This window comes from Nyctereutes procyonoides, unplaced genomic scaffold (assembly GCF_905146905.1).
Source record: "Nyctereutes procyonoides isolate TBG_1078 unplaced genomic scaffold, NYPRO_anot_genome, whole genome shotgun sequence".
Taxonomy (NCBI): Eukaryota; Metazoa; Chordata; class Mammalia; order Carnivora; family Canidae; genus Nyctereutes; species Nyctereutes procyonoides.
In genome coordinates this window covers 48,951,405-48,978,819 of record NW_026575131.1, presented here as the reverse complement: position 1 = coordinate 48,978,819, position 27,415 = coordinate 48,951,405, and the positions used below count along the sequence as shown (strand labels likewise).

At 44.6% G+C, this 27,415-nt stretch overlaps 1 protein-coding gene across 4 annotated transcripts in view; it reads right to left on the bottom strand.

Annotated features, from left to right (window-relative positions):
- The window catches only part of CACNA1A (calcium voltage-gated channel subunit alpha1 A), a 215,369-nt gene that overhangs the window by 151,626 nt on the left and 36,328 nt on the right, over positions 1 to 27,415 (bottom strand). For all 4 annotated transcript variants that reach the window (XM_055344578.1, XM_055344577.1, XM_055344576.1 and 1 more), the window contains exons 2-3: positions 25,234 to 25,339; positions 23,260 to 23,399 (exon numbers count right to left, since the gene is read on the bottom strand). In XM_055344578.1, the coding sequence (XP_055200553.1) occupies positions 23,260 to 23,399; positions 25,234 to 25,339 (246 nt within the window). The remainder of the gene's footprint in view (positions 1 to 23,259; positions 23,400 to 25,233; positions 25,340 to 27,415) is intronic.

Here is a 27,415-nt window from a genome sequence, read left to right as displayed (position 1 = left end):
AGAAAAACACTCAAAGCAACAAGAGACAGGAAGAAAAGCCATAAAGAACTGAGATATTTAAGTTATCAGATGCTAATTATGAAATAATTTTTTTATGTTACATTTAAGGAAATACAAAACATTATGAAACATGTAAAACTGAAAATAATCCCCCCCGGTGGGGACTCTGACCCCCAAGGGACACCTAGCAATATCTGGAGACATTTTTTGGTTGTCAGCACCTGGGAGAGGGGGGCGGTGCTTCTGACATCTACTGGGTTGAGATGAGGGATGCTGTGTCCTACAGCACACAGGACAGCCCCTTACCTCACAGCAAAGAATTACCTAGCCCATATGGTGGGCTACGGTGCTGAAAACTATAGGAAAACTATCTGTAGGAAAACTATCTACTTAATGGGCAGGGTTAATGGCAGATTTGATAGAGCTCTCTTGAGAGTCCAGAATTCAGGGAGAGGCAGGTCAGGTTACCCTCCTCATTTAACAAATGGGTAAACTGAGGCATATAGCCTGCCAAGAAGTAAGTCCCCAACCAGTATTTACCAAACCTGAGATCTGTGCTCTGAACCACTCTGCTATTCTATTTAAACCTGAGAGAATGGCTGCCTCCCCCTGCTTGTGTCTCTGCCTTTCTTTCCTGCTTGCTACTTTCTTTGGCAAAATATTTTGAGGAAAATAGAATTGGTCTAAAATGTCTGACAGAAGACACATTGTGCTGTATGAGCATGCAGGCAACAATGCCAAGAGGGGAAGAAAAGCACAGCAATTTCCATCGCTAAAGCATTTACCTTCCATTAACTAATTCTACCCCACAGTTTACAGTGAAGGGGCTTAGGGTGTTTATCTTCATACAGAAGCAGAGAAAACAGAATAAAGGCACCAAAAAAAAGTCTTCCCTCTATTGAATAGTCACTGGAAGCTGGGATGTGCGGTCCCAAGCGACCCCAAATTTGCAACCCCTGAGTCCTCATTGCAGGATCCTGAACAAAGTACTTATAGTCTCTCAGTGTTTCAGTTTCTCTCTCGATAAACTGAGGATTATTAAAAATCAGCCCCACTGGATTGGTGCAAAGGCCCAATGAGGTGTGCATGAAGGACATGGCACATGGCAATTGCTCCATGTGACCAATGATTATTTCTATCAGAGGGGCAGCAAAGCACAGTGCTAAAGAACACAGACCCTGGGATCACACTCCTGGGTGTGAATCTCAGCCCCACCACTCGCTCACTCACTGTGTGGCCTTGGGCAAGTTACTTAACCGCTCTGTGCCTCAGTATCCTCCTACATAACATGTGGACAATAACAGCTCTTACGTTACAGGCTCTTTGTGAAGATTAAATGAGCTACTATTTAAAAAGGGCTCAGAATAGTGCCTGGCTCATAGTAAGTGCTAGCTGCTGGTATTCTTATCACAATTTCAGAGAATGATTAAGCTGAGGAGCGTGGTATGGCTATACAAAGGCAGGAACCAGGCCTGGACTGCCGACCACTGTATATCCTGAGGGCCTGGCACATGGTAGGAACTCAGTAAGCAATTTTTGAAGGAATAAAAAATTTCCCCTTTGGGGCACATGGGTGGCTCAGCTGGTTAAGCATCGGACTCTAGTTTTCGGCTCACATCATTTATCTCAGGATTGTGAGATTGAGCCCCGCCCTGGGCTCTTTGCTGGGCCTGGAGCCTGCTTGGGATTCTCTTTCACCCTCTGCCCCTCCACCTCCTCAATTCCTCTTTATGTCCCAATATTGACCCAAAACATGACTACCATATACTGGGAACTTACCCAGGAGTAGGTCCCCTACTGAGTACATTACATCTTCACAACAAAGCTAAAAGAAAGGTGGTATCATCCTCAGGAAACTGAGGGTCAGGGCGGCCCCACAGCCAGGGAATGGAAGAACCAGAATTTTTGCTCACATCTACCTGGATTCCCAAATCCAGGTGCTCAGCCACTTCCTGCCACCTGCATTCTTTTCTTCAGCCTGGCCATCCTCAAGGATTTCTGAGCTAACTCCTATGCCTTAAGAGCCTTCTTGCTTATATGTCATTGTTTTTCCCTTGGCCCTGTATTTTCACCCCTCTGCTTGGCTCATTCCTTGCTTTTAATGGGGAAAGTATTTAGTTCTTTGCCTCAGTTTCCCTGTTCATAAAAGACAGACAGACAGTAACAAAATCCTTCCCATAAAATGGCTGTCAGGATGACACTGGTGAACAGTACCTCATGCAGATCAAGCCCCCATAAACACAATCATCTCTACATTCCGAGTGTTGACTACCCTTCACCTTGACCCTGGGGCTCGCACCTTCAGAAGTGCTGACCACCCCCTGGGCTGGGTCTCGGTCTCTTTCCCATTATTTTACTTTCTCCAAGCTGACTTATCTAGCAATTCCTCCCCCATGAGGCCTCCGTCACTGTGTGTGCATGCGCACCCATGCACATGCATGCGCACGCGCGTGCACACACGCATTATCTCTTTCTCTCTCTTCTTGCAGCCTCTCCAGCCACTAAAATTAGTTCCATCTCCAGTCCACGTCCCCAGCGTGTCTGTCCTGGTTTCTCTGGGCTCCCAGCCACTTGCGATAGATACTGTGTCTCAGATGCCACACACTGCCTCTCTGATGCCAAGCCACTTCCCCAAACAAGGGGTATCCTGAGATAGCAGAGCAGGTGGGGTGGGGAGGAAGGGATTTCACTCATATTCCTCCCTGTATTTAAAAACAGCTGACACAAGAGCTGTCTGCCCCCTACCCCTACTTCTAGTTCCCAAAGGTCAGAGAAAACCTTCTTAGCCAATGAAACCTCCAGGGCCCCAAGTGAGTTAAATCTTGATTTTTAAACCATGGAAGAGGGGTACCGGGGTGGCTCAGTGGTTGAGCATCTGCTTTTGGCTAAGGTTGTGATCCCAGGGTGCTGCAGGAAGCCTGCTTCTCCCTCTGCCGATGTCTCTGCCTCTCTCTGTGTCTCTCATGAATAAATAAATAAAATCTTAGAAAAAAAAAAACAATGGAAGAACAATGATCCAGCAATTCTACTTCCGGTCTATACCCCAAAGAGCCGGAAGCAAAGATTCAAATAGATACTTACACACTCATGCAAGTATCATAGCAGCATTACTCACAGTAGCCAAAATGTAGAAGCAACCTAAATATCCACTGATGGATGAATGGATAAACAAAATGTGGTATGTCCATATAATAGAATATGATTCAGCCTTAAAAAGGAGGGAAATGCTGACACCTGCTCCAATGTCCATGAATCGGGAGGATATTTCACTCACCCTGAGTGAAAGAAGCCAGTCACAAAAGAACAAATACTGCATGATTCCACTCACAGGAGGTCCCTAGAGGAGTCAGAACCATAGAGACAGGAAGTAGATGGTGGGAGTCAGGGGCTGTGGGAGGGTGATGGGGAGTTAGCGTTTCATGGGAACAGAGTTTCAGTTTTGCAAGATGAATAAGGTCTAGAGATGGATGCTGGTGATGGTTGCACAACATTGTGAATGTCCTTAATGCCACTGAGGTGGACACTTAAAAATAGTAAAAGGGGTACATCTTATGTTAGGTATATTTTATCACAATTAAACTCTTTTTTTTTTTTTTAAGGAAGAACAATGAGACAAGCTAGCCAGGAGGAGACAACAGAATACTTGGGCACAGAAGGGTGAGTGCCTCAGAGGCACTAATTGGGGCACAAGCTTGAAGCTCCTGGAGCATTTTACTAGGAAAATACATGCCACAGATTATTTGTGGAGCACTTGCTATGGGCCAGGTCCAGTTCCAGCTCTGGGACACAGCAGCAAACACAACAAACAGAAGTCCCTGCCCTCATGGGGCTGAGATTCTGGTGGCAAAGATGGACAATAATAACCAACCAATAAGATATAAATGTAGTCTGGCAGCTGCTCATTAGGGGTGTGGGGGGAAATAAAGCAGAGAAGGGGGAGTGGGAATGTCAGAAGGGGGATGAGCAAGTTATGGTTCTGAAGAATATTTAAGCCAAGCAAATGAGGGCAGAGTCAGGTGAAGACCTAGGGGAAGAGTGTTTCAGGCAGAAGGAAAAGTCTGTGCAAAGGCCCTGAGGCTGGACCATGTCTGGTGTGTTTAAGGGATAACAAGGAGGCCTGTGTAGCTGGAGCTCAGTGACTGAGGAGGACAACGGGGGGGGGGGAATGAGGGCAGGCAGGGGATGGGCAGAGCTTGTGGGGCCTTGTGGGCTGTAGAGAAGACTTAGGTCTTTCTCCAAGTGAAGTGGGAGCCATGGAGGGTTATGAGCAAAGAAGGGACACAGCCTGCCTCTAGTGCTCCCAGGCGCCCTCTTGCTGCTGTCAGGGGGATAGACTGAGGGGAGACAGACTGAGGGGGGGAAGTTAAGAGACTAGGATACAGGGAGAGCAATGATGGGGGCCAGACCAGAGGGGACCATGAAGGTAGTGAGAAGTGGGTGGATTTCTGGGTAGAATCTGAGGATGGAGCCAACAAGATTCGCTAACAGACTGGGAGTGGGGATGTGAGAAAAAGAAGAATGGAGAGACTCTGAGACTTGGGGCCCTAGCACCTAGACAGATTTTTCTGAGACAGAGGGTGGCAGGTTTGGGTGACAATGATGAGAGTTTTTTGTCAGAGGGATACGTGATTCAGCGCCTCACGTGTCAGATGGACCCCTAGAGATGCAGAAACTGATTTGTACCAACAGCCTCGGACCAGGGGCTCAGTTGGGCTAAGGCTGGCCTCAGCCTGGCTGAGGGTGTAGGTCAGACCATTCACCTAGGTCTTGCTGTCTCATCCTCAAACAGGGGACCTAACAGGCCTGATGCAAAGAGCTCAGGCAGCTTCTGGCACAGAGCACATGCACACGAAATAGGAGCAATTATTATTATTAGCAAGAAAAACTCCATGTATCTAGCTAAACTCTCCTGGGCAGGACTGCGTCCGCCAGCCACAACCTCTTGGAGCTAAGTCAAGCAGCCTGGAAGCAGAGTCTTCTCTTCCCTGATTCCGGCATCTGATAATCATGGAATCAGCATCCTTTACTCCATTTATTGACCGTGGCTTTAAGAGTCAGACCTCATCACTGATATCCCAATTCCTCCACTTCCTAACCACGTGGCCTGAGGCAAATTCTCTAGCTTTCCCAAGCCTTGGTTTTCTCATCTGTAAAATGGGGATGATGGCTCACACCTCATGAGAGGTGGAGACTAAATGGGATGATCTTTGTCAAAATTCTCACAGCAGAGAGCACAGCCACAGGCAGTGCTTCTCCTGCGGTCACTATTATTACATATATCTTTATTTGCCCTGCAAATGAGGTATGACAAGCCCCATTTTACAGATGAGGAAGCTGAGGCTCCGAGAGACGAGGTTTGGCAGAGGTCAGCAGAGCAGTGCAGTGCAGGTGAGTGCGAAAGAGCCAGCTGCCCAAGCTCACCCTGCCTCCTGCCTTCCTCTTACCTGGTTTTGTCTTCCCAGCTGTATAATGGGGACAAGGGCAGCCCCTATTGGGAGGGATATATTTGCAGGATTAAATGAGATAATCTACTTGATGTTGAGGACAGCACTGGGTGGGCACATGGTAAGCTCTCAGGGAATGTCAGTGCCAATCTGTAATGACCCCAAGTCCCCAACCCAGACACTGAGGAAGCCTATGCAGTATGACTTTAGAATCTAGCTCCTGATCATGGCTCTGCTGTTGCACCTGCAGATTAAAAACATGCGACCCTTGTCTGTTCCTTTACAAAGGACTAGGAAACATAAAATTAGGGGCTGAACAATCCCCAATCCCTTGCATTCTCAAAGCTCCCACTGCTCTTGGCTTCCCAGGATGCCCCTTGGCTGCCACAGCCCCCTGAGTGAGGCCAGCCTGAGAGCAGAACCTTGGCTGTTCCTGTGTCTTAGGCATTCTCTACCCTTCACTCAGGCTTTAGAGCAGCAGGACTGAAATTAAGGATGTCTCATGCTTCCTGCTGTCCATCCCTCAGCAACACCTGGGCAAACCTGCCAAAGGGCATGGTTCTTTCTACTGCTAACTTTGAATGCATTCATCCATCCATCCATCCATCCATCCATCCATCCATTTATTCAGTAAATGTTTACTGAGCACCATTCTCAGGTTCTCTACTAAGTTCTGAGTTCAGTCTTTGCCCCCCAAAGGAAGAAGACGGGTGATTAACCCACTATACAGATGCTACCAGATTCCATAAAGAAGGGACCTAAACTGGCCTGATATTAGGCACAGTGTAGGGACATCAGGAAGATTTCAGTTAATATCATGTACTTCCTTGAGTCCTGTGAATGCCCTCCCTGGCAACTTGGCCCCCCTCCAAGTCCCCTGGACCTTCCTATGGTGCAGCAAACTAAAGGTCTACACTTAGCACAAAAGGGGAACTTATTCTCTAACTGGTCAGTACCTGTGTCGCTCCAGTTGTTAAATACCTTAAATATTACATATGAGTCAGAATTAGCTAGACCTACAGGAGAGAGCATATTCCAGACACAGGCAACAGCATTTGCAGAGGGTCCCAGGGTGAGTGAGCAGATGCTGCTGTTGGAGGAGGCTGGCAACCCTCTCCCTATTTTCTCCCTCTAAAATGCAACTGTGAACAGAAGGAAGCCTGGCCCTGCAGTGGGGTGGATCTGCATCCAAGTCCTGCTCCAGAACTTTCCATCTGTGTGACTTCGGACAAGTGACTCTTCCTCTCTGGATCTAGTTTTCCTCAACTGTAATAATATTCTTGGGGCTGTGGGGAGGCTTGAAGGCAATAAGGTATGTAGGGGTATGGCACATAACAGGTGCTCAACTAATGCCAATTTCCTTTCTCTGAGATTGGCCTGGGTTCTCATAATATGTGGAGTTTCCAGAGGGGAGAGGGGTGGTGTTGCTTATTAAAAGAAGGCAGAAATAAAACAGAATTAGGGTATGAAGAAGGGATGGAAAAAAGTTCTCCACACAGATGCTCACCACCCTGGCCTCTGTCCTCCTAACCTGATAGAATTGGAAGAGGTGGGATACCTGGGTAGCTCAGTCAGTTAAATGTCTGCCTTTGACTCAAGGTTGTGATCTTAGGGTGCTGGGATCGAGCCCTGTACCAGGTTCCCTGCTCAGAGAGGAGTCTACTTCTGCCTCCCTCTCTGCTCCTCCCTCTCTACACTCATGCTCACTCTCTCTCTCTCTTAAATAAATAAATAAAATATTTTTTTAAAAAAAGGGAAGAGGTTTCCATTAAGCTTTGACCAGGAGCAGATGACATTAAGGAAGAAGGAAGGAAGGAAGGAAGGAAGGGAGGAAGGAAGGAAGGAAGGAAGGAAGGAAGGAAGGAAGGAAAAAGAAAAGAAAAGAAAAGAAAGAAAGAAAGAAAGAAAGAAAAGAAAGAAAAAAGAAAGAAAGAAAGAAAGAAAGAAAAGAAAGAAGAAAGAAAGAAAGAAAGAAAGAAAGAAAGAAAGAAAGAAAGAAAGAAAGAAATATCAAAAGCCCGGTTGACATAAGGAGACAGACTGCATGGCTGTGAACTGTGCTGTGTTTACATAGCAGGCAAGAAATCTGTTCCCTCACTTCAATGGCACATGAGGGCTCAGAACTCAGATATCAAGTCGAGATTTGATAAAAGCTGTGTGATCTTCCCCACCTTTAGTTCCCAGGTGGCCATATGATGGGCCCTGGGCTCTCAGCAGAGCCTTTGCTGGCACTTTCTTTCCTTTTCACTGTGTGACTGACATGGTGATAATAACACGTCATCTCTGTTTCTTGATAAAAGTCAGGAATAAAAAGGAAGGGTAAGGTGTGGCACCAATGACTAACAGAAGTCAGGGCAGAAGGCCTCAGGGGACCAGAAATCAGGGTCTCCATGGTTCCAGTGAATAACTTCTTGGGTACACACTCTTTGCAATATGATGTACTGCTTCTCCCACTAAGAGATGGGACCTATTGCCCCACTCCTTGAATCTGCACTGGCTTTACTGCCTGCTCTGGCCATCAGTGGCTGAAGTGAGGACATTGCATTCCTGGGACTGGCCCTCCAGAGGCCTGTGTACTCCCTCTTTCTTCTAGAAACGCTGCTTCTGCCATATGAACAGGCTCACACTAGCCTACTGGAGGATAAGACCACATGGAGCAGAGCACAGTGGGTCCAAGCAAGACCATCCTAGACCAGCCTACAGCCAACCAACATGCAAGCAGGAGAGCCACCCAGCTGCCCCACAACTGACTACAGATGCATGAATGAGCTTACCTGAGATCAGATGAAGTGCCCCTTTGAACTGCCAACCCTCAGAATCATAAGCTAAATAAATGCTGTCACTTTAAGCTGCTGGGTTTTGGCATTGTTTGTTATGCACCACTATTATGGCACTATGTAACTGATATGAAGGAGCATACAGAAGAGATGATTATAAGGTGAATGAAGACAGTTTTAAAATAAAATGTTCTGACTTTAAATGTACCCTTTGAACCAAATAGAAAACCAAAAGTTAGAACAGTCTCTAGAAGGGTTAGAAAAGTGAAATACTTTCCCACGCTCTCTCAGAGCTAGACGTGGCAATGTATTTCTGGCCATGAAATTTTTTTTTTATTATTTATTTATGATAGGCACACAGTGAGAGACAGAGGCAGAGACACAGGCAGAGGGAGAAGCAGGCTCCATGCACCGGGAGCCCGACGTGGGACCCGATCCCGGGTCTCCAGGATCGCGCCCTGGGCCAAAGGCAGGCGCCAAACCGCTGCGCCACCCAGGGATACCTTTTTTTTTTTTTTAATTATTTATTTATGATAGGCACACAGTGAGAGAGAGAGGCAGAGTCTGGCCATGAAATTTAAGTAGATTCTCGATGGATAGTTTCTGGGAAAGATTTTGCTCTATCTGCTGCAGAAATTGGCAGAGCTGGATGGGGTCATCTTGTCCCTACTTCTTCCTGCCTGGAAAGTGGACGTGATGCTGAAAGCTCCAGCAGCCATCCTCCAACCATGAGGTAAAGGCCAAGAGATTGGCCAAGAGATGCCAGCCAATGCCAACCAACACCCACCACCAACTTTTTGTAACATGACAAAAAATAAGCCCCCATTTGTTTAGGCCACCACAGGTTGGATCTTCTGTTACTTACCATTTCGGAGCCACACAAGACTTCACAGTAGGAGCACAGAAACCAGACTTCTTCCTTATACAGATGTGAACACATGAATTGCTATGCCATTCCCAGTGGAGAGACTACCCTGCTAATACAATTCTCACCTCACCGTCAGAGAAGCCCAGTTTACTCATTTCTCCCTTTCTGGAACAAATTCTACTCCTTGCTGCCAGCCAAAGACAATGCAAAATGTTGCTAACTCATCCCCAATCCTGGACCCTGGATTTGAATCCTGCTTGGCTCATCTGCTTCAACTTTCTATGCCTTTTTATTCACTGTGACCTCTGTTCTTCTCTGCACAGAAGTCCCATGCCCCTTAGGCCAGGAAGGAGAGAATCCTTTGTCTCCAGAATATCAATGGAGCCCAAACTTCCCAAAGGTCTAGGGTCTGGCTTTTAGCTGCTCCTCCTCCTTTATCCCTTCCCTGCAGAGTGGTTGTTCTCAATTCCCATTTGGGGCTAACAGGGTGAGCTTTGTTTTTATCTCATTTCTGCTGGCTAGAGATGAACTGACCCTCAAAATCCTTTGCCAGGATAACTAAGGAGTTGAGTGTAAAAAAACCAGGTGAGTGTAGCCATCAAAGTAGACACTCTGGGTGCTGTGCCCATGTCCCTCATTGCTCACTCTGAACATCTATGATGTTCTGGCCACAGAAAGGTGCTCAGTCTGAGTGCAGAGCCAGGAGAGCAGGGAGCACAGGCCCCAGGATGATGTCCCAGCCCAGCCCCCTCACTCCTTCGGTGAGCTAACTCTGAGGGATATGTGCTACTTGCCACCCAAAATTCTCCAGGGAGATGACACAAGCACTGGATTGCTAACGGCACTAACTCGTTGGCTAATGCAACCATTACTAGCTATCTTCTCTTCATTATCTTACCCCTCTAGTCTCCATCTGTGTTTCACGGGATCTCCAAACAAGCTGCTGGCCTGAAAATCTCTCCCCCAGTGTCAGTCTGAATTCTGGATTGCAAACACCAGAAACTGGCTGTCTGTCTGAGGCATAGAAGGGATTTTTAGGAAGCTCAGATAATAGCCAGAGTCCAGAGGAGGGGACTTGGAAAGTGGGCAGGAGCACTGCAGGCAGACCAACAACCTCCACTGCAGCAGGCTGCTAGGAAGGAAGTCAGGAACCATCTTTTTGTGTTTGAAACATTCTACTTTCCAATTCCTGGGTCAGGGAGCGTGTGAGTGGTTGAGTTTAAATCACACACCCTGATTACCAAAGGGTGGAGAGAGGACGACTTCCTTCTCCAGAAACCTTCAGTTTGTGAGTGAGTGTGGAGCCTGTGATCCAGGAGTACTACGCATGAAGGGGTGGGGGTGGGGGGGTTCTCCCCAGATTGGGAGAGGGGAGTGGATGTTGGATGCCAAACTACCAGGAGCCAATGTTCTCTACAGCGAACTAACTGGTCTGTGGAACTGGGCCTGGAGAAGCACTCATAATTATTATCATCATTATAATTATAGTTATTAGTGTTATAATAGCTAACAGCACTGAGCACTTATTCTGTGCCACTTTCTAAGTGCTTTATGTATATTACTCATGGAATCCTACCTTTTGAGGTAGGTACGACTATTATTCCCATTTCACAGATGAGGAAGCTGAGGCTCACAGAAGCACCAAGGCCCTTCTCCTTTTTTCTTTAAACCATCCCTCAGTCAATACCATCCCTAAATCTACTCCACCAGGTGTCAGACAGGAGCTCATTAAAATTTTCAAACAACTCTACTAGGTAGGGTGTGTTCTTATTCCTGTTTTCCAGATGAGGGGTGCTAAGATTCAGGGAGGCACAGTCATCTGCCAATGGTCACATAACTGAGGAAAAGAGCTGTGTTTTGAATCTACTCAAACTCCTAAGCCCATGGTCCCAACCACCAACGTGTATGTTTCTTCTGGAGTTGCCCACACGAGGAGGAGCTGATGGGCAAAGCAAGGTTGCAATCTGAAGGCTCTACTACCTGAGTACCTCTCAATGTAGGACTCGCTCCTGAAGCCAAAATTCATCAGATATATCACTACCGAGAAGTCACGCAGGGTAGAACCTCAATTTCTGCTGCCCTGGTGGATTATATCCTTGCTCTATGAGACACAGCCTCTCTAGTGAATTTCCTATATATCCCCAAGTGAAACCATCCCAAACACACCCTTCCCATTTCATGAAGATCTGTCCAGATGTTTTGGTATGATGTAACTAGAATTTTATTTAGGAGGAGATGCATAATAATATGTGACGCCATTTTCTTCATCTTTCTAAACATGCCCACCACTTCACTCTTCTGATAAAAAAGAAAACTTGTAAAGGAGAGGAACAAGACCGGGACATCAAGCTAGTCCCCAAATGAGTTCACCCAACCCTCAAACCCTGGCACAGATGGTAGAAACTACCAATACTTTTCCTCCTTCATTTGCTTTTCAATCAGATCTTTGCCACCAGGACTTCATGTATCCCTATTACCCCCTATGGACAACCATTTAGAGTTACTCTTTTCCTCCTGATTACAAAGCCCCAACGGTTTTCTCCTCTCTTGGGCTGCAACTGATGTAGCTGACTGGGCCTGCCTCTCTTCCTAACTACCTGCCCACTGAATCTTCTGTTTCTTTCCTCTTCCTCCCTCTGGTCCCTAAGTGTGGGTACTTCCCTGACCCTGCGTTCCTGTCTGTTATGCCACCATACCTGCAGAGCTCAGACATTTTCCAGCCTTACCCAACCTCTTTGTGGATGACTCTCAAGGCCAGACAGGCCAGGCAGGCTTTAACCATATCTACATGTGTCTAAATAACATTTTGACTTTGATGTCTTGCAGGGACCTCAGCATGACTAAGTTCCCACTAGAAGCGCCCTGTGCCCCTGCAATGGAACCACCATGCTACCCGGTCAACAGTTAGATGATGATCATGTTCTAGAATGTTCTTTTTTTTCTGGGAAAGAGTCCTTAAATCCATCCTTTCCTTCATATTTCCATTATCATCCCAGATATGGAATCACCCCAATTCTAGGACCTGCTCCACCACGGGGATTCTCCTCCCCACCCCTCTCTCCTCTTGACTACATTTTACTGCTAAAAATTATCCATCTAATCTTCATCTCAACCCAACAAGGTAGATATTAATATGAATCTCATTTAACAGATGAGTAAAATAAAGACTGCTTAGTAAATCTTAGTAAATCATTTGCCCAAAGCCACACATCTTCTGAGCATGAGAGCCAGGATTTGAACTCACATCCCCAAAGTGATGTCCTGTGTTACATGGGAGAGTTAAGTTCTGGTTCTGAAGTAAAGTGAACAAAGGAAAAATTGCATAGGCTCAAAAACACCCTCAACAAAACTTTAAATCATCCACAAAGTACAACATGTGTGGTTTTGCATATTTAAGCCTGGGCAGTAATAAACATGTATAATGTGGGCAGTAATAGGTGATATAAAAGAATCTAAATAGTATGCTTCATGTGACAGATACTGCTAACTGACCCAAAAGCCATTTCCCTCTCCCCCATCTTTTTTATGAGCAGAACTAGCTTTCCATAAAATGGCAAAAATGCCAGACACTCAGGTTTCTGGTCTACCTTGAAGCTGGAAATGGTCATGTGACCCAGGTATACCCAATCAGATGTAGAGGGAAACCTGTTAGGAACTTCTGGGTAAAATTTGTTTCTCCTAGGTAAAAAAGAAAAGCTGCTAATGAGACTTTTTTTCTCTCAGCCATTACTTTCCTGCTTTTGAATGAGGCTCTGAGAGAAGACGTGCAGCCACTTTGCCACCTTGGGGCAACAAGTCATGAGGTCAAAATCCATCTCACTGAGGGGAATGGGAGGACATCACTGAGCCATTTAATCCTGGTCCACAGATTTGTGGATTTCTAAGTCAGGTAACAAAAACATCTACTTAATGCTAAAGCCCCTTCAGAAATCTCTTCTGTTACTTGAAGAGGAAAAAAGCAGCCCTACCTCATATACTGGGTTCTATGAAGAACATGAATCATGCTTATTCCTTGGAAAAATATTCACTAAACGCAATGGCAGATAGAAACAACCTCACTATTTAACTATTATCTTTATCCTTTTTCTTTTTCTTTTTCTATGTATGCCAATTATATAACAATGATTTTGTATAAGTCAGATTTGCATAGAATGCAGTTCTGCTACACACTTAGCAGTTTCTGCTTTGAGAACATCCAGGGCTATTTCCTATGAATCAAAACTCATCAGTCTAGTTTACAAAGACCTCTCAGTCTGATCCCTCCTGTCCACTCAATCTTATAATGATTCAACTTCACATCCCTGGCATACCAACATGAAGCAAATGAAATAAGCACTAGCCACATTTTAGTGCCCAGAGCAGGGCTTAAAAGAGTTTTAGGTTTCCGTCCTGTCTCTGTTCCTGCTGCCAGAGTTTCATCTCCTGAAATTCTGTGGGTGGCCTCCAAATATGCCTGTGAACAGTGAAAACAAAACAACCCATGACCTCCAGCACCAACTATGTCTATTCAGCACCACAAAAAAAAACTTGACTTCTAAAATCAAAGCTTCTTAGGGTGGAAGGGACTCTTGGGCATGAAGTATTTGATACTTTTTAGCCTGTGATATCTCCAAAAGACGTTTACACATAGACAAGTTACACACTTAGAAAATATATTCCAGCTGACTGTTTCAGTGCCCAACCTGCACAACCATACACAGTAGGCCTGAGAACACACCCCTTGCTCAGACCCCCCACTTGCACACAAACCTGTTCATTCTTGTGCCACTTTTATTAATGCAAAGTACCTAAGAAAGCTGATTTTAGGAGGAGTTTTAGAGCTCAACATGTAAGACACGCCATAACTCCTGGGGCAGGACCACAGCCAATGGGCAGGCTTATCCTTGTCACAGTACTGTTATAGTTATATATAATATATAATATAATATATATATAGTTATATATAATATAGTTATATAGTTATATAGTTATATATAATAGTTAAGCCAGCATTTCCAGCTGCCCTCCAAAACTGCACCATCTGATCTAGACCAGGCGAAAGGTCTGGAAAGGGAAAGGGGCTTCTGTGCCTCAGTTTATTGAACACAGAAACTTCCCTCAGCATTGGCAGGTTATAGGTACCATCGATTCAGTCATTCTGTCAGAAACATTTATTGAGTGCCTACTGTGTGCCAGGCACTATTCTAGGCATGGGCAATAGCACCATGAGCAGGAGAAACCAAATCGCTGTCTGCAGGGAGCTTATTAGTGGAGGAGACTGGCAGAAAAGAAATACAATTTCTAGTTTGTTGGAAAGTGGCAAGTGCACAGAAAAGAAGGAGGAAGTGTCAGAATTGTTAGAATTGTAGATAAGGAGCCGGGGACATTGGTATAAAATCTTAAAGATGAGGAAATGGATTGAGAGGTGCATACCAGGCATATGGCACTGCAAGTACAAAGGCCCCGAGATGGAAATATGCCTGAAATGTTCAAGCAGTGAGAAGCCAAGTGAACAAGGGTGGCGGCTGCTTAGGGTGGGAGATGATGGGGGGAGATCAGAAAGGTTCTTGTGGGCCATGGTGAGGATTGTGGCTTTTACACTGAATAAGACAGGAACCACAAGAAAGATGTGAGCAGAAGAGTGATTTGATCTAATGTATGTGTTAAAAGGATCTTTCTGGCTGCTTGTGTTGATAACAGGCTGTGGGGGAGGAGGGCAGAAGCAGAGAGACCTGGGCTTAGGCTGCTCCAACAAGCTGCCTGAGAGATGATGATGGCTTAGCCCAGGTGATGGCAGTGGAAGTGGAAGGAGACAGAAACTACAGAATTTTCAAAAGGACTAACCATGAGAGAGGAGGTGTCAAGATTTTTTTTTTTTAGGTGTCAAGATTTTTAACCAGAGTTCCTAGAAGGATAGAGCTGTCATTTAATGATATAAGGAGACAGGAACAGAGATATGAGAAGGATTCACAGGAGTTCAGTTTTGGACATCTTGAGTGTGAGATGCCTGTGGACTCCTCCCCACTCGGGGACTGTAAGAGAGCTCTGGGCAGAAGACTTAAGTTTGGGGAACATCAGTACAGAAGGTATTTAAACCGTTGAAATTGGCTGACATCACCAAAGAGTTCATTATAGCCAGATAAGTCAAGAAAAATGGGGCTTCAATTTTCCTAGACCCCGCCCCACCAAACCTCAGCTTTACAATTCTGCCACACAACCCCACTGAAGGTGAGGGCTTGCTGTCTCTGGATCAGGCCCAGGTCCTCCCCAGAGAGAAGAATGTCCAGTTTCTACAACCTCTGTCACAGCAGAGCATCTCCAGTGCCTATAGCCCCTTCCTGCAAAAAGCAAAGCACAGTGTTTCTCACTTGGCAGCCTCTGCCTCAGCCCCAGGCACCCACTTGCTTCCCGTTCCGCTGAGATTTCCTCTGCCCGCCAGGCAGCTGCCTCCTGGCCCTGGTGAGAAAAGAGGAGTCATTTAGCCCTGCAAACTGTAGAGGCAGTGGCCAGATGCCTCTCTGGAGGCAGGCTGGTGTTTGTCATAGCAATTCAAGGGGACAAGCCCTCGATCAGCCCCTAAACCTGCTGAGAGATGAATAGCAAGGTCTTCTCCAGCCACACAAGGAAACTGGCCAAGAAGCTCAGTATGGAGCAATGTCACCTAGCCATCTGGTCCTCACTCAGGTCCTCCCTACTCCAGTCAGGGGTGGAGGGAGAAAGGGAGGACGTCTTTATCCGGCAAAGTGTGCTGTGCGCTGTCCAGGGTGCTGAAATCTCTAACCCGCCAAGCTTCAAACTATTATGGTTCCAGGATAAGGACTTTGGGGAGATGATGCTTGGAATTACAAGGGATAAACTAGAAAGCAAGAAGTCAGTAAAGGGTGCACTAATGAATGGGTATCATTGTGAGCAACTGGTATTCAATCCTGTGGAGGGCCCTTTGAGAGGTAGGACACTCCTCCAAGTCTTCTCGCTGAGCAATGGGGAAGCCAGGCTATTTATACACTTGACTCCCTCTCTCACTGGTTAAGGGCTGCTCCTAGGGGGTGCTAAACACCTATCATGTGGGCTGAACAAACTTCTGTGATGCTGGAGAAGACCCTCCAGCACAGATGCAGAAAGATAAGAATGCTGGAGGTAGAAAGACGTTAGCTTGTATGGGAACTGCCCACTGCAGGTAAACTCAGAGATGAGTGGGATAAATATAGAATGGGGCACTTGCAGCATCTACCACACACCTCCAAAGGGATATGTTCTAATTTCTTTCCCTTCAATCCATCAACTCCCATTTATGAAGAACTCAGAATGGCCTAGGGGCTCCGTTCATGGTGTTGGCTGCAATATTGCCTTCTCCAATCCCTACCACAGCCCAAGGAAGCAGACACTACCCCTTTTCTAGGTGAGAACACTGAGGCTTGGAGGGATCCATGCACATTCTCAAGTTCATCACTGGCAGAGATCCCTCCAGCCCTGAAGCCCAAGTCTTAACCATTGGTTGATGCCAGTCTCCCATTTTTGGACATCTCTTTTGCCCATTCCACACCCCCATGCTACAGAGGAGTCCAAAATGGGGAAGAAAAGTAAAGATCCCCCCTGGAAAACCTGACTTAAAAAATAGTATAAGACTCAAGAACATGGATTCTGGTTCCAGATCTACCTGAGTTCAAATCCTGGATCAACCACTTATGAGATGGGTGACACTGGGCAAGGTGTTTAGCCTCTTTGAGCCTTAGTTTCTTCATCTGTAAAGTAGGCATAATAGTGATACTTAATTCAGAGAGCTGTAAAGATTAACTGAGCATATATACATGCATAGTATATCATGTTATGAATGCCTTCTAAGTTCTAATTTGTCAATGTTGCCACTGCTGTTAATAATAGGTATTATGTCCACAAGGATACCAGGCTGAATACAGCTCTTTGAACTTAACTTGAGGCCCAGGGTATCCTAGTTTTAGGGTACTGTCCCAGCAGAATGGTTGAGATCCTAATCCATCCCTTACTAGCCAGGGGACCCTGTGCAAGTAGCTTGACCCCTCTGAGCCTCAGATTCACCTCTAAAAAAGGCTTGTGGAACTGAAGTGTGATAATGCATATAAAATTTTTAATATAGTGCTGGCATACAGTAAATGCTTAATAAATTATGGGAATAACAAGCATGGCAACCAACATCATTACTATCACCGTTGTTGTATTACAAGATGGAAAAGCTGGTTCCTGCCGCTAGAAAGTGAGGCTGTTCCTCGTGGAACACAGTTCAGTAAACATCATGACAACCAAATGCTTCGAACAATAAAAAGATCAATGCTCTCTCAACAATAAAACTCTCTGAATGATAAAAAGCATTTGTGCCATACTAGGGAATCCTTCTGATACTGAGGGTGACTGAACCACAAGGGGAGAAATTAATGCAGAGAAACATTAAAATAAAATGCATCTGATATTTACAGAGGCTGTTAGTCTCATGAGTTAGAGTACTGATTGGGTTTTGTTGTTGTTGTGTTCACCACACCATTCTGGGTGTTTTTATTTTCAGGCAACCTGTTCAATTTCAGGCAATTCTGTTCAAACACCATTCTGGGTGTTTTTATTTTCAGGCAACTCAGAACAGCAACATGGGAGGCGAAGGAAGGAGGAGAGAGTGAAGAGTGGCCACAGGTGTTTGTTAAATTAATCAAAAAGGGAAGACAGCATGAGGTGTGTGACTCTGGTCAAGTCATTTTAATACCACTGGGCCCCAGTTTCTTCAGCTGTATAAGGGGGAACCAAAATTATTTTCTGAGACTTCCTTTCTATATCTCTGGAAAGGGGCCACAGGCTGGATACTCAAAGGATAGAAGAAAGGAAAAGGCAGGACTTTAATGGCAGAAGCTCAGGAGGGGGGCATTTTTAAAAAAAGATTTTATTTATTTATTCATGAAAGAGAGAGAGAGGGGGGCAGAAAGAGAAGCAGGCTCCCTGCACGAAGCCCGATGTGGGATTCGATCCCAGGACTCTGGGATCACGTCCTGAGCCAAAGGCAGACGCTCAACCTCTGAGCCACCCAAGCATCCCAGTAGGGGGGCATTAATCATCTACACCACTCCCACTGCCCTCAAACTGGGGTTTTAGGCTCCTTGATGTGAACACAGCTTTTGATTCTGGAAATCTCCTGATTTGCCATCATCCCAGTGTGATTTTGGGCAAATAACTTAGCCTTTCTGTGTCTTAAATCCCTTGTGAGTGAAATAAAGGGTTTGGACCTGCCAGAGTCCACTGAATCCTAAAATTCGTTGATGCTATGAAACCAAAGCCAATATCCTTACCTGATGGTCCCTGAGTAGTTAGGTATTTTCTTCACTTCTGATACTCAATAAAACTGCCCAAAGTCCGGGACAGTTTGTAGAACCTTCCAAAAAGGAACCTTCATTTTTACACAGCCATGAAATGTCAGAGTTGGCAAGGACCCAGAGCTCATTTGTCCCATGCCTTATCTGATGTCAGAGTACCTGTTATAGACTCCTGGGCTGTTTGACTATATCAGTGCAATGGTCCCCACCTCCATAAACAGTTTGGTGCATTTTCCAGAACACTCTGATTCTCAGAAGTGTTACCGCTTTGCAGCCATTTATTTTACTGAGCACCTATGTGCGGGACAGGGTCTAAGCCTGTGAACGCAAAAACAATCGTCTTCAACCCTACCCTGGTAACATCCACAGTCTCTTTTGTTAACATGCACAATTATATTATTTGACCTCCCAGATGTTTATATATATTTGAGCATTACAGCCAAAGCTCTGTCATCTCAGAAATACAGCCAAGCTTCTGAAATTTTCCTCTTACACGATTTCAATTTAATGATCAGACTTTCAAATACAATAGAAGCACACTTCAAAGGGGTTTGATAAAATTGCAAAGTTAGAGTCTCTATAGGCCTTGAACTACACAGAACAAACCAAACTCAATGGGTACGATATTTTCTGTCAAACTTTACACAAGAAGGCAGCACGAACCTTATTAATCCATGAAAAATGAATGGTGTTTTAATGCTGCAGTTCACTTAGAAATGTGAGAAGACAATGAGTTAATCAGAAAGCGCTCATTAAGGCCATGTTGTCTCAGTGTCAGATTAATACACTCAGGTCCTCTCCCCCTGGAACCCGGAACTGAGAGTGTACTGCATTTGTATGACAGCATCACTACACAGTAGGCTGGCTTTGCAGGGCTTTTTGTCCCTGCTCTCCATTCCTCACTTACAGTCCAACAGGAGACTAAAGAGCCCCTTGGAATCTGAAGTAATGAAATTTGAGCTGTGTGCTTGATTTGAAGGAGGCAGAACCACAAGACAATGAAGAAGAATGGTTGATTATGGGAGAAGCAACAGAGAGACAAGCAAGAGAAAGGAAGGCAGGAAAAAATGAAGAGGGAAAGGAAGAGGGGTAACAAAGGAACAGAATGGTGGCTTCTTGTGTTCACAGCAAGACCCCCTGAGAATCTAATGAGAACTATAGACCAGAAACATATAATCTTTGCATGCAATTTCAGAGGGTTCATGGATCCCATTAATTCTAACTATGGGCTTCCATCTTTAGAGCCTATCTGTCTCAGATAAATTTCTCCTCTAAAGTCTTATCAGATGTTAAAAACTAGAAAAAAAGAGCTCCTTGTTGTAATCAAAGGGCAGATGCAAATGTCCCAGTGGCTAACTAACTTATCACATGGCCACCTTTCAACTTAATGACCATTTAGTGAGACTTATGACATGCTCAATGGTACACAAGCTTCTCTAGATGTTCCAAGAACCATGTAAAAAAAAAAACACACAGGGATTTTTTTTTTAAGGCTTCTTCCTTCCAGCAAGGTCAAGCCAGTCCCTGCCAACACAAGTCAGCTTCCCCAGGGAGCATAAATTGGCACAACCACTTTGCAGAGCTATTTGGCAATGCCTCATGAAGCCAAGGATGCTCACAGTACACAACTCAGCAGTTCCACTCCCAGGTAGATGCCCTAGAGAAATCCACTGGCGAGAGTGAGGGGACAGCTTGGTTCAAAATAGCCCAAAGCTGGAAACAACCCAAATAGATAAACACATGGTAGGATATTCATACTGCAGAATATTATGCAGCAGTGAAAATGGATCAACGAGATGTAGACTTGTCAATCATATTAATCTCGTGGTGAGTGCAGAAGGAAGACTAGAAGGAAACGTTTACAGAGAAACTTAAAACTGTGAAAAAATGCACTATATATATTTCTTATACACTTACATAACCAAAATGTAAAATAGGTACCACATATTTCTTATATTTTTATTTACACGTATATAAAAGGGTAAATACATAACTGGAAATAAACACAAAATTCAGGAAGGTCTTCTGCACAGGGAAGAGAAAGAGACAAGGCCAGGAAAGGAAACACAGAGGACTCACACTGTATGAGAAAGGTTTCATCGTGGGGGGGCCTGGGTGGTTCAGTGGGTTAAGCGTCTGACTCTTGGTTTTGGCTCAGGTCATGATCTCAGGGTCGTGAGGCTGACTCCTACATTGGGCTCCACATTCAGTGCAGGGTCTCCTTGAGTTTCTTTCCTTCTCCCTCTGCCCCTCCATCCCCAGTACTTGCACACACACACTCTCTCCCAAATAAATAAATCTTAAAAAAAGAAAGAAAAACAAACAAACGTTTCATTTTGATCACCTTCCTGTCCTCATCTCTTCCAGTCTCTCCTTCATTACTCTGTTCCAGCCACTCTGGCCTCCTCACTTTTCATCAAACATACCAGATACATTCCAGCCTCAGGACCTTCACCTGTGCTGTTCCCTCTGCCTGGTGCTTTCCTTCTTCAGCTATCCTCAAGGCTCATTCACTTACCTCCTTTAGGTTTTCATTCAAATACTGACTTCCCAAGAAAAGTATTCCTTGGTTTCCAGCCATCCTACCCATAACATGTCCTTTTCTTTCTCTGATTAATTTTTTCTCTGTCCCCTGCCATCTAATACACTAGATATTTATTCACTTATTCATTTATTTAGTCTTTCTTCACCACTTGACTATCTGTTGCCCAAAAGGAGGGACTTTTATTTGTTTTGTTTACTGCTGTGTCCCAGAGCCTAGCACATAATAGCTATACAAAAAATATTCATTGAATGAATATTTGCATATACAAGTATTTGTTATACTAGTCTCTACTTTTTGAGTGTCTGAATATTTTTGTTATGCACTTAAAAAAAGATTTATTTTTAGAGTGAGGGTGTCCACAAGTGGTGGGGGAGGGGCAGAGAGAGAGAGAGAGAGAATCTCAAGCAGACTCCCCGCTGAGTACAGAGTCCGATGCAGGGCTTGATCTCATGACCCTGAGATCACAACCTGAGCCAAAATCAAGAGTCAGATGCTTATTAGCGGCCTAAGCCACCCAGGTGCCCCTTTATTAAAGAATTTTAACAACAACAACAACAACAACAAACATCAGCTATTAGGATGTTTCACAGACGAGTTTCCTACTAAGGTAAGAAATAGGTGCCAACATCACAATACATTTCTGGAACCTACCAAGGTCCCAAGCCACAGGACTGTGGGCACAACCAACAGAGGACCCTCGGGAAGCACTCAAGACTATTAGAGGCTAGCCCAGGATTCCACAACAGACCACTCGCATCTGAATGCCTCTACTGAAACAGCCCAATATGACAAAGCTCCTTTTGGGAAAAGCAGCATTGCTCTGAAACAACAAATGTGCTCAAAACCTGAATTATAGGAGCCCAGCCAACAGAGCATGGTGCTAAGACCCATGACATCTGTTAGGAGAGACAGGATCTGGAATAGCAATAGAGAGAGGAGAAATGTGATCCTAGAAGAGAATTATGACCCCACTGAGGTGAGCTGTGACCCTGCAGAGGGGAGCTATGGCCCTATAGAGGGGAGCTATGACCCTACCAAGGGAAGCTGTGATGCTGCAGTGGGGAGCTGTGACCCCACAGAGGGGAGCTGTGACCCTGCAGAGGGGAGCTATGAGGAATGAATAGAGGTCTTGGAAGACAAGCCAATCTTAGCTTGGAGGAGAGGAGTTCGAGTAGAAGGTACAGAGGAGCCAGAAATCAGCATGAAATGGTAATGTCTACGCTGGCATCTGTTACAGGACTTTTGGGTCCCTGACAGAGCCTGACTGGCTACTCAGCAAATCCACCTTCCTTTCCTTCTAAGCACAGACTGATGTTTCCCAGCTTCCCCTGCAAGGATGTGTGTCATGTGAATAAATTCTAGTCAAAGGAATAGGAAAGGAAGAGGCATGTGCCAGGCCCGTAAAACCTCCCTAATATCACTTTTCATGCTAATTTATCTTCTGTGGTTTGTTGCAGACAATCACAGAGTGCTTGGAGGCTGTGAGTCAAGAATGAGGAGCCACAATGTAGCAAAGGCCTGGGTTCCCTCAATCACTGCTTGGAGAAGAGAGATCCACCAACACGGAACACCTGTTTTGGACTTTCAATGAATGAGAAATAAATCTCTGTTGTGTGTAAGACATCACCTTGTTTTTCTCTATTGTCATAACAGCTAGTGTTACCTTATAGAGAGGGTCCTTGGTAGAAAGCATATACACACTCACCTTTCAACTATGGTGTGCTATATACAGATGCAACAACTCTTTGAAGCCAGTCACACTATATGTTATCTAGTTTTATTTTCTCCATAGCCCTACCACAAATTGTTGCACCCAGAAGTTCTCAACAAACATTTACTAGCTGGAAATCAAGACCAACTGGAAATAAAGGCATCCCCAAGTGAGGCAAGAGGACCACACATGCACAACAGTTAAAACTTGAGTTCTGGAATCACACAATATCAGGTTCAAATTCCAGTTCCACTAGCAGGATGATCTTAGGCAAGTTCATATCTGTGTTTCGGATCTCTCTATGGTCATATGGGAATATTAATATTTCCTAATTCATTGGGTTGCTGTGAGGATTAAATGAGAGAATGCACAGAATGTTTTTTAGAAGCAGTCAACTCAAATAAGCCATTATTCTAATTGTAACCGAAAGCATTTGCTGCAACATACAGCCAGGGTATGGAGGTGGGGTGCAGAAAGGCAGAGGCCTGTTGAAGAAGAACATGGAGACTCAGCCTTCCTGAGTCTAGCCTGGACACACTACCCATGATGTTTCCAAAGTCTTCAGAGTTCAAGATAATTCTAAGAAACACAGCATCTGACACTTACCCTGTTAGCACCACCACAAAGTCCATCACGTTCCAACCATTCCTTAAGTAAGAGCCTTTATGGAAGGCAAACCCCAGGGCGATGATTTTAATGCCAGCCTCGAAACAAAAAATTCCAATGAAGTATGGTTCTGTATCATCCTGGAAGGGAGAGAAGGTAAGTAAGGTCAAGATCTTTGGCTGGGCAAAGGGTGGCACAACGGGGGACCCAGCCCACCAGGAGATCTCTACCCATTTTCCCTCACCTGTCCTATCCTCTAGCACTCACTGCCCCCCAACACATCCTTCCCAGAGTTCTCTTGCCTGAAGGCTTTTGTAAGAGAAGTGGAAGTGTGGAGAAGACACTCTCTTTCTTTCCTTCTGGCCAATCTCATATATCACTTGGCCAAATAGAATGTTTGGACCCATGGTATCCAGTAGGGCAGCCATGGATCACATGTGGCTATTTAACTGTAAATTAATTTAAATGAAATAAAATAAGAATTCACCTCCCCAGACACACTAGCCACATTCCAGTGACTACTATATTGGACGGTGCAAATGGATAGTACTTCCATCACTGGAGAAAATTCTACTGGAAAGCACCAGTTCAGTATCTTTGTCAGACACATCACTCAAGGCCTTTGAGGTTGGATCCTATACAACAACCTCACTTCTGGATCAGACACTTGTGAAGGTTCTCAGCTGGTATGCACCAGTATAGCCATTTAGGTTGCTAAAATATTGGAGTAATATTTCTGCATTTGTTTGCAAATGGCCAGGGCTCTAGTCCCCAGCCCCTCACTGAACCTCCTGCCAGTTTTTGGCTTCCAACTGATAGTCTATAATATCTGAAATTAAGCTTTAAGCTCTGCTCCATCAGAGCCCCTACACGGATGTTTTCCAAACTGTTAAAAGTTTCCCAAGCTTTAATTATTTGCATCCTGCCTTCATGATTCTTTCCCTATCAGCTTGCCATAGTACTACTATTTGCTTCCTGTTTTTCCAGTTGACTCTTTTTTAGTTAGCTTCAGCTTCAGCAAAAACAAAAAAATAAAAGTCTTGAAATCAAAAGTTTGGTGGGTTAGTGATATTTTTTAGATACACATTATAATTCATAACTATTAAAATTCAGACGTCTTGGGACGCCTGGGTGGCTCAGTGGTTGAACATCTGCCTTCAGTTCAGGGCGTGATCCTGGAGTCCAAGGATCAAGTCCCACATCAGGCTCCCTGCATGAAGCCTGCTTCTCCCTCTGCCTACGCCTCTGCCTCTCTCTTCTCTGTGTCTCTCATGAATGAACAGATGAAATCTTTAAAAAAAATTTAGATGTCTTGAGACCCATGTATACTTTGTGGATTAGGAACAGATGGATTCTTACATCCCCCTCTACCTACATTTGAGCTATTACAGCTGGCTCTGAAAAGGTAACAGAAAGGGAAAAAGTCTCCTCTGTTGTACTGTCGGAAAGCCAACCAGGGGGCTTGGGGATGGATAGGAGGATCAAGAAGGATCTTAGTGCTAGTTTATAGCTCTGCCGAGTTTCACCAAATGAGTAACTTTGAATGAGGACTATGAACATCCCCCAGAGCTAACATCCATGACAGGAGACATAAAGGATAGAAGAACAAGCCAAATGACATCATATGCAAGCAACCAGGCTGACATCAGAATGTGGGACATGCCTCAGGGACATGGGATTGGTTTCTGCCAGAATCAAGGGCAGGAGGGAAAACAGTTGCTGTGGTATAAAAGGTTTAAGTGACATAACAAAATCTAGACCCTGCTTAGATCCTGATTTGATCAAATGACTGAAAAATGTTATTTCTGAGAAAATCACAAAGATTTGATTCCTAACTGGGTCTTAGATGGTTCTGAGCTCCATGATCCAGCTCTTGGCTCCAAGACTGTGAGCCCACTCTACCCTCTGCTCCCACGGCCATTGAAACTTGCCTCTAAAGTGAAAGACAGACCCCTCAAGAAAGACATCACTCACCAGTCGTTCAGACATTGGGGTCTTGTCATCGTCAGGTAGGTGTTGCTCCAGAGCAAGGACAATGCAGTTTGCTATGATGGTGGCTAAAATCATATATTCAAAGGGAGTATGGAGGAATTAAGGAAAATCTTTTCAGCTTATTTAGGCTCAGAGCAAAACTCAGCAGAAGGTACAGAGATTTTCCCATATATCCCTTGCCCCCACACCTGCCCCCCCAGTATCAACATCCGCCACCAGAGTGGTGCATTTGTTATCATCAATAAACTTACACTGACACATCATCACCCAAAGTCCAGAGCTTACATCAGGGTTCACTCTTGGTGCTGAATATCCCAGAGGTCTGGACAAGTGTATAATGACATGTATCCATCACGAGAGTGTCTCACAGAACAATTGTACTGCTCTGAAAAACCTGCAGATGACTTTTAAAGGAAAGTGTAGACGTTATTCCTCCATCTCACCTCCAACATTCATTAAGCAAATATTAATTCAGCACCTACTGGGGGCCAGGCCCTGCTATGGCCATTGGGGACAGAGTTTACAATAAAACAAAAATCTCTGCCCTCATGGAAAAGAAGTGAGTGTATGAGATAACCACACACATAGACTGTTACAATGTGGCGAATGCTACACAGAGAAAAAGCAGAAAGGGAGACTGGCGGGTGCAACTTAAAGTACACTGGTCAGGGATGCCTGGGTGACTCGGTTAAGCATCCACCTCTTGACTTTGGTTCAAGTCATGATCTCAGGGGTCATGAGATCAAGCCCTATATCAGGTTCCATGCTCAGCAGGGAGTCTGCTTGAGAGTCTCTCTCTCCTCTCTCTCTGCCTCCCTTCTTGTGCATGCGTGTATTCCCTCTCTCTCAATAACAAACACATAAATCTTTTAAAAAATAAATAAAGTACAGTGTGATCAGATCTGACATCAAAAGCATGAGCAACAAAAGAAAAAACAGATAAACTAAACATCATCAAAATTAAAAACTTTAAAAAAAAATTAAAAACTTTTATGCATCAAAGAGCATCATCAAGAAAGTGAAAAGACAACCAACAGAACGAGAGAAAATATTTGCAAATCATGTGTTTGATAAAGGTTTGGCATCCAGAATATATAAAGAGCATTCACAACTCAACAACAAAAGGCAGTCCAATTAAATAATGGGCAAACGGCCTGAGCAGATATTTCTCCATAGACGATATTCAAATAGCCAATCAACACATGCAAGATGCTCAATATCCTCAGCTGTTAGGGAACTTCAAATCAAAACCACAATGAGCTACCATTCCACATACACTAGAATAAAAAGAAAGAAAAGAGAACAGTAAGTGTTGGCAAGGATGTGAAAAACTGGAACTTTTGTGCATTGCTGGTGACAACATAAAACAACGTGGCCTCTATGGAAAATAGTTTGGTGGTTCCTTAAAAAACCCACAGAATTACCATATGATCCAGTAAAATATATCTTAGGTATACACCCCAGAGAACTGAAAAGGTACTGAAATGCATGTTCATAGCAGTACTATTCAAACAGCCAAAAAGTGGAAGCAACCCAGATGCCCCTCAGTGGATGAATGGATGAACAAACTGTGATCTTTCCATACAATGGAATCCTCCTCAGCCATAAAAATGAAGTACTAGTACATGCCACAATGTGGAGAAACCTCAAAAACATGCTGAATGAAAGAAACCAGACACAAAAGACCCCACACTGTATGGTTCTATGTATGTAAAATGTCCATAACAGGCAAATCCACAGTCAGAAACCAGATCGGTGGTTGCCAAGGGCCGGGGGAGGGGTTTGGGGAGTGACTGCTTAATGTTTTGGAACTAGACAGAGAATGTACAACAAACACTATGAATGTACTAAATGCCACTGAATTAGTCATTTAAGAATGGTTAATATTGTTATGTGAATTTCACCTCAATTAAACTAAAAAGAATAATATGGTGGTCAGAGTAAGGCCTTTGAGAGGCTGACCTTTCAAGATCTGATAGAGGGAAGTCCATGTGGCTATTTCCAGAGGTAGCATTCCTTCTCCCTCCAGGCACAAACTCCTTCCTATATTCTAGGAATGCTCCCTCCGGGTTGATAGGAGGGTGTCCTGCTGGAAGGTCTGCACTTGGGGAGGGTCTGTTCTGCTCACTTTACATTAGGGTCTGATCTGCTGGTCAGCTGGTAA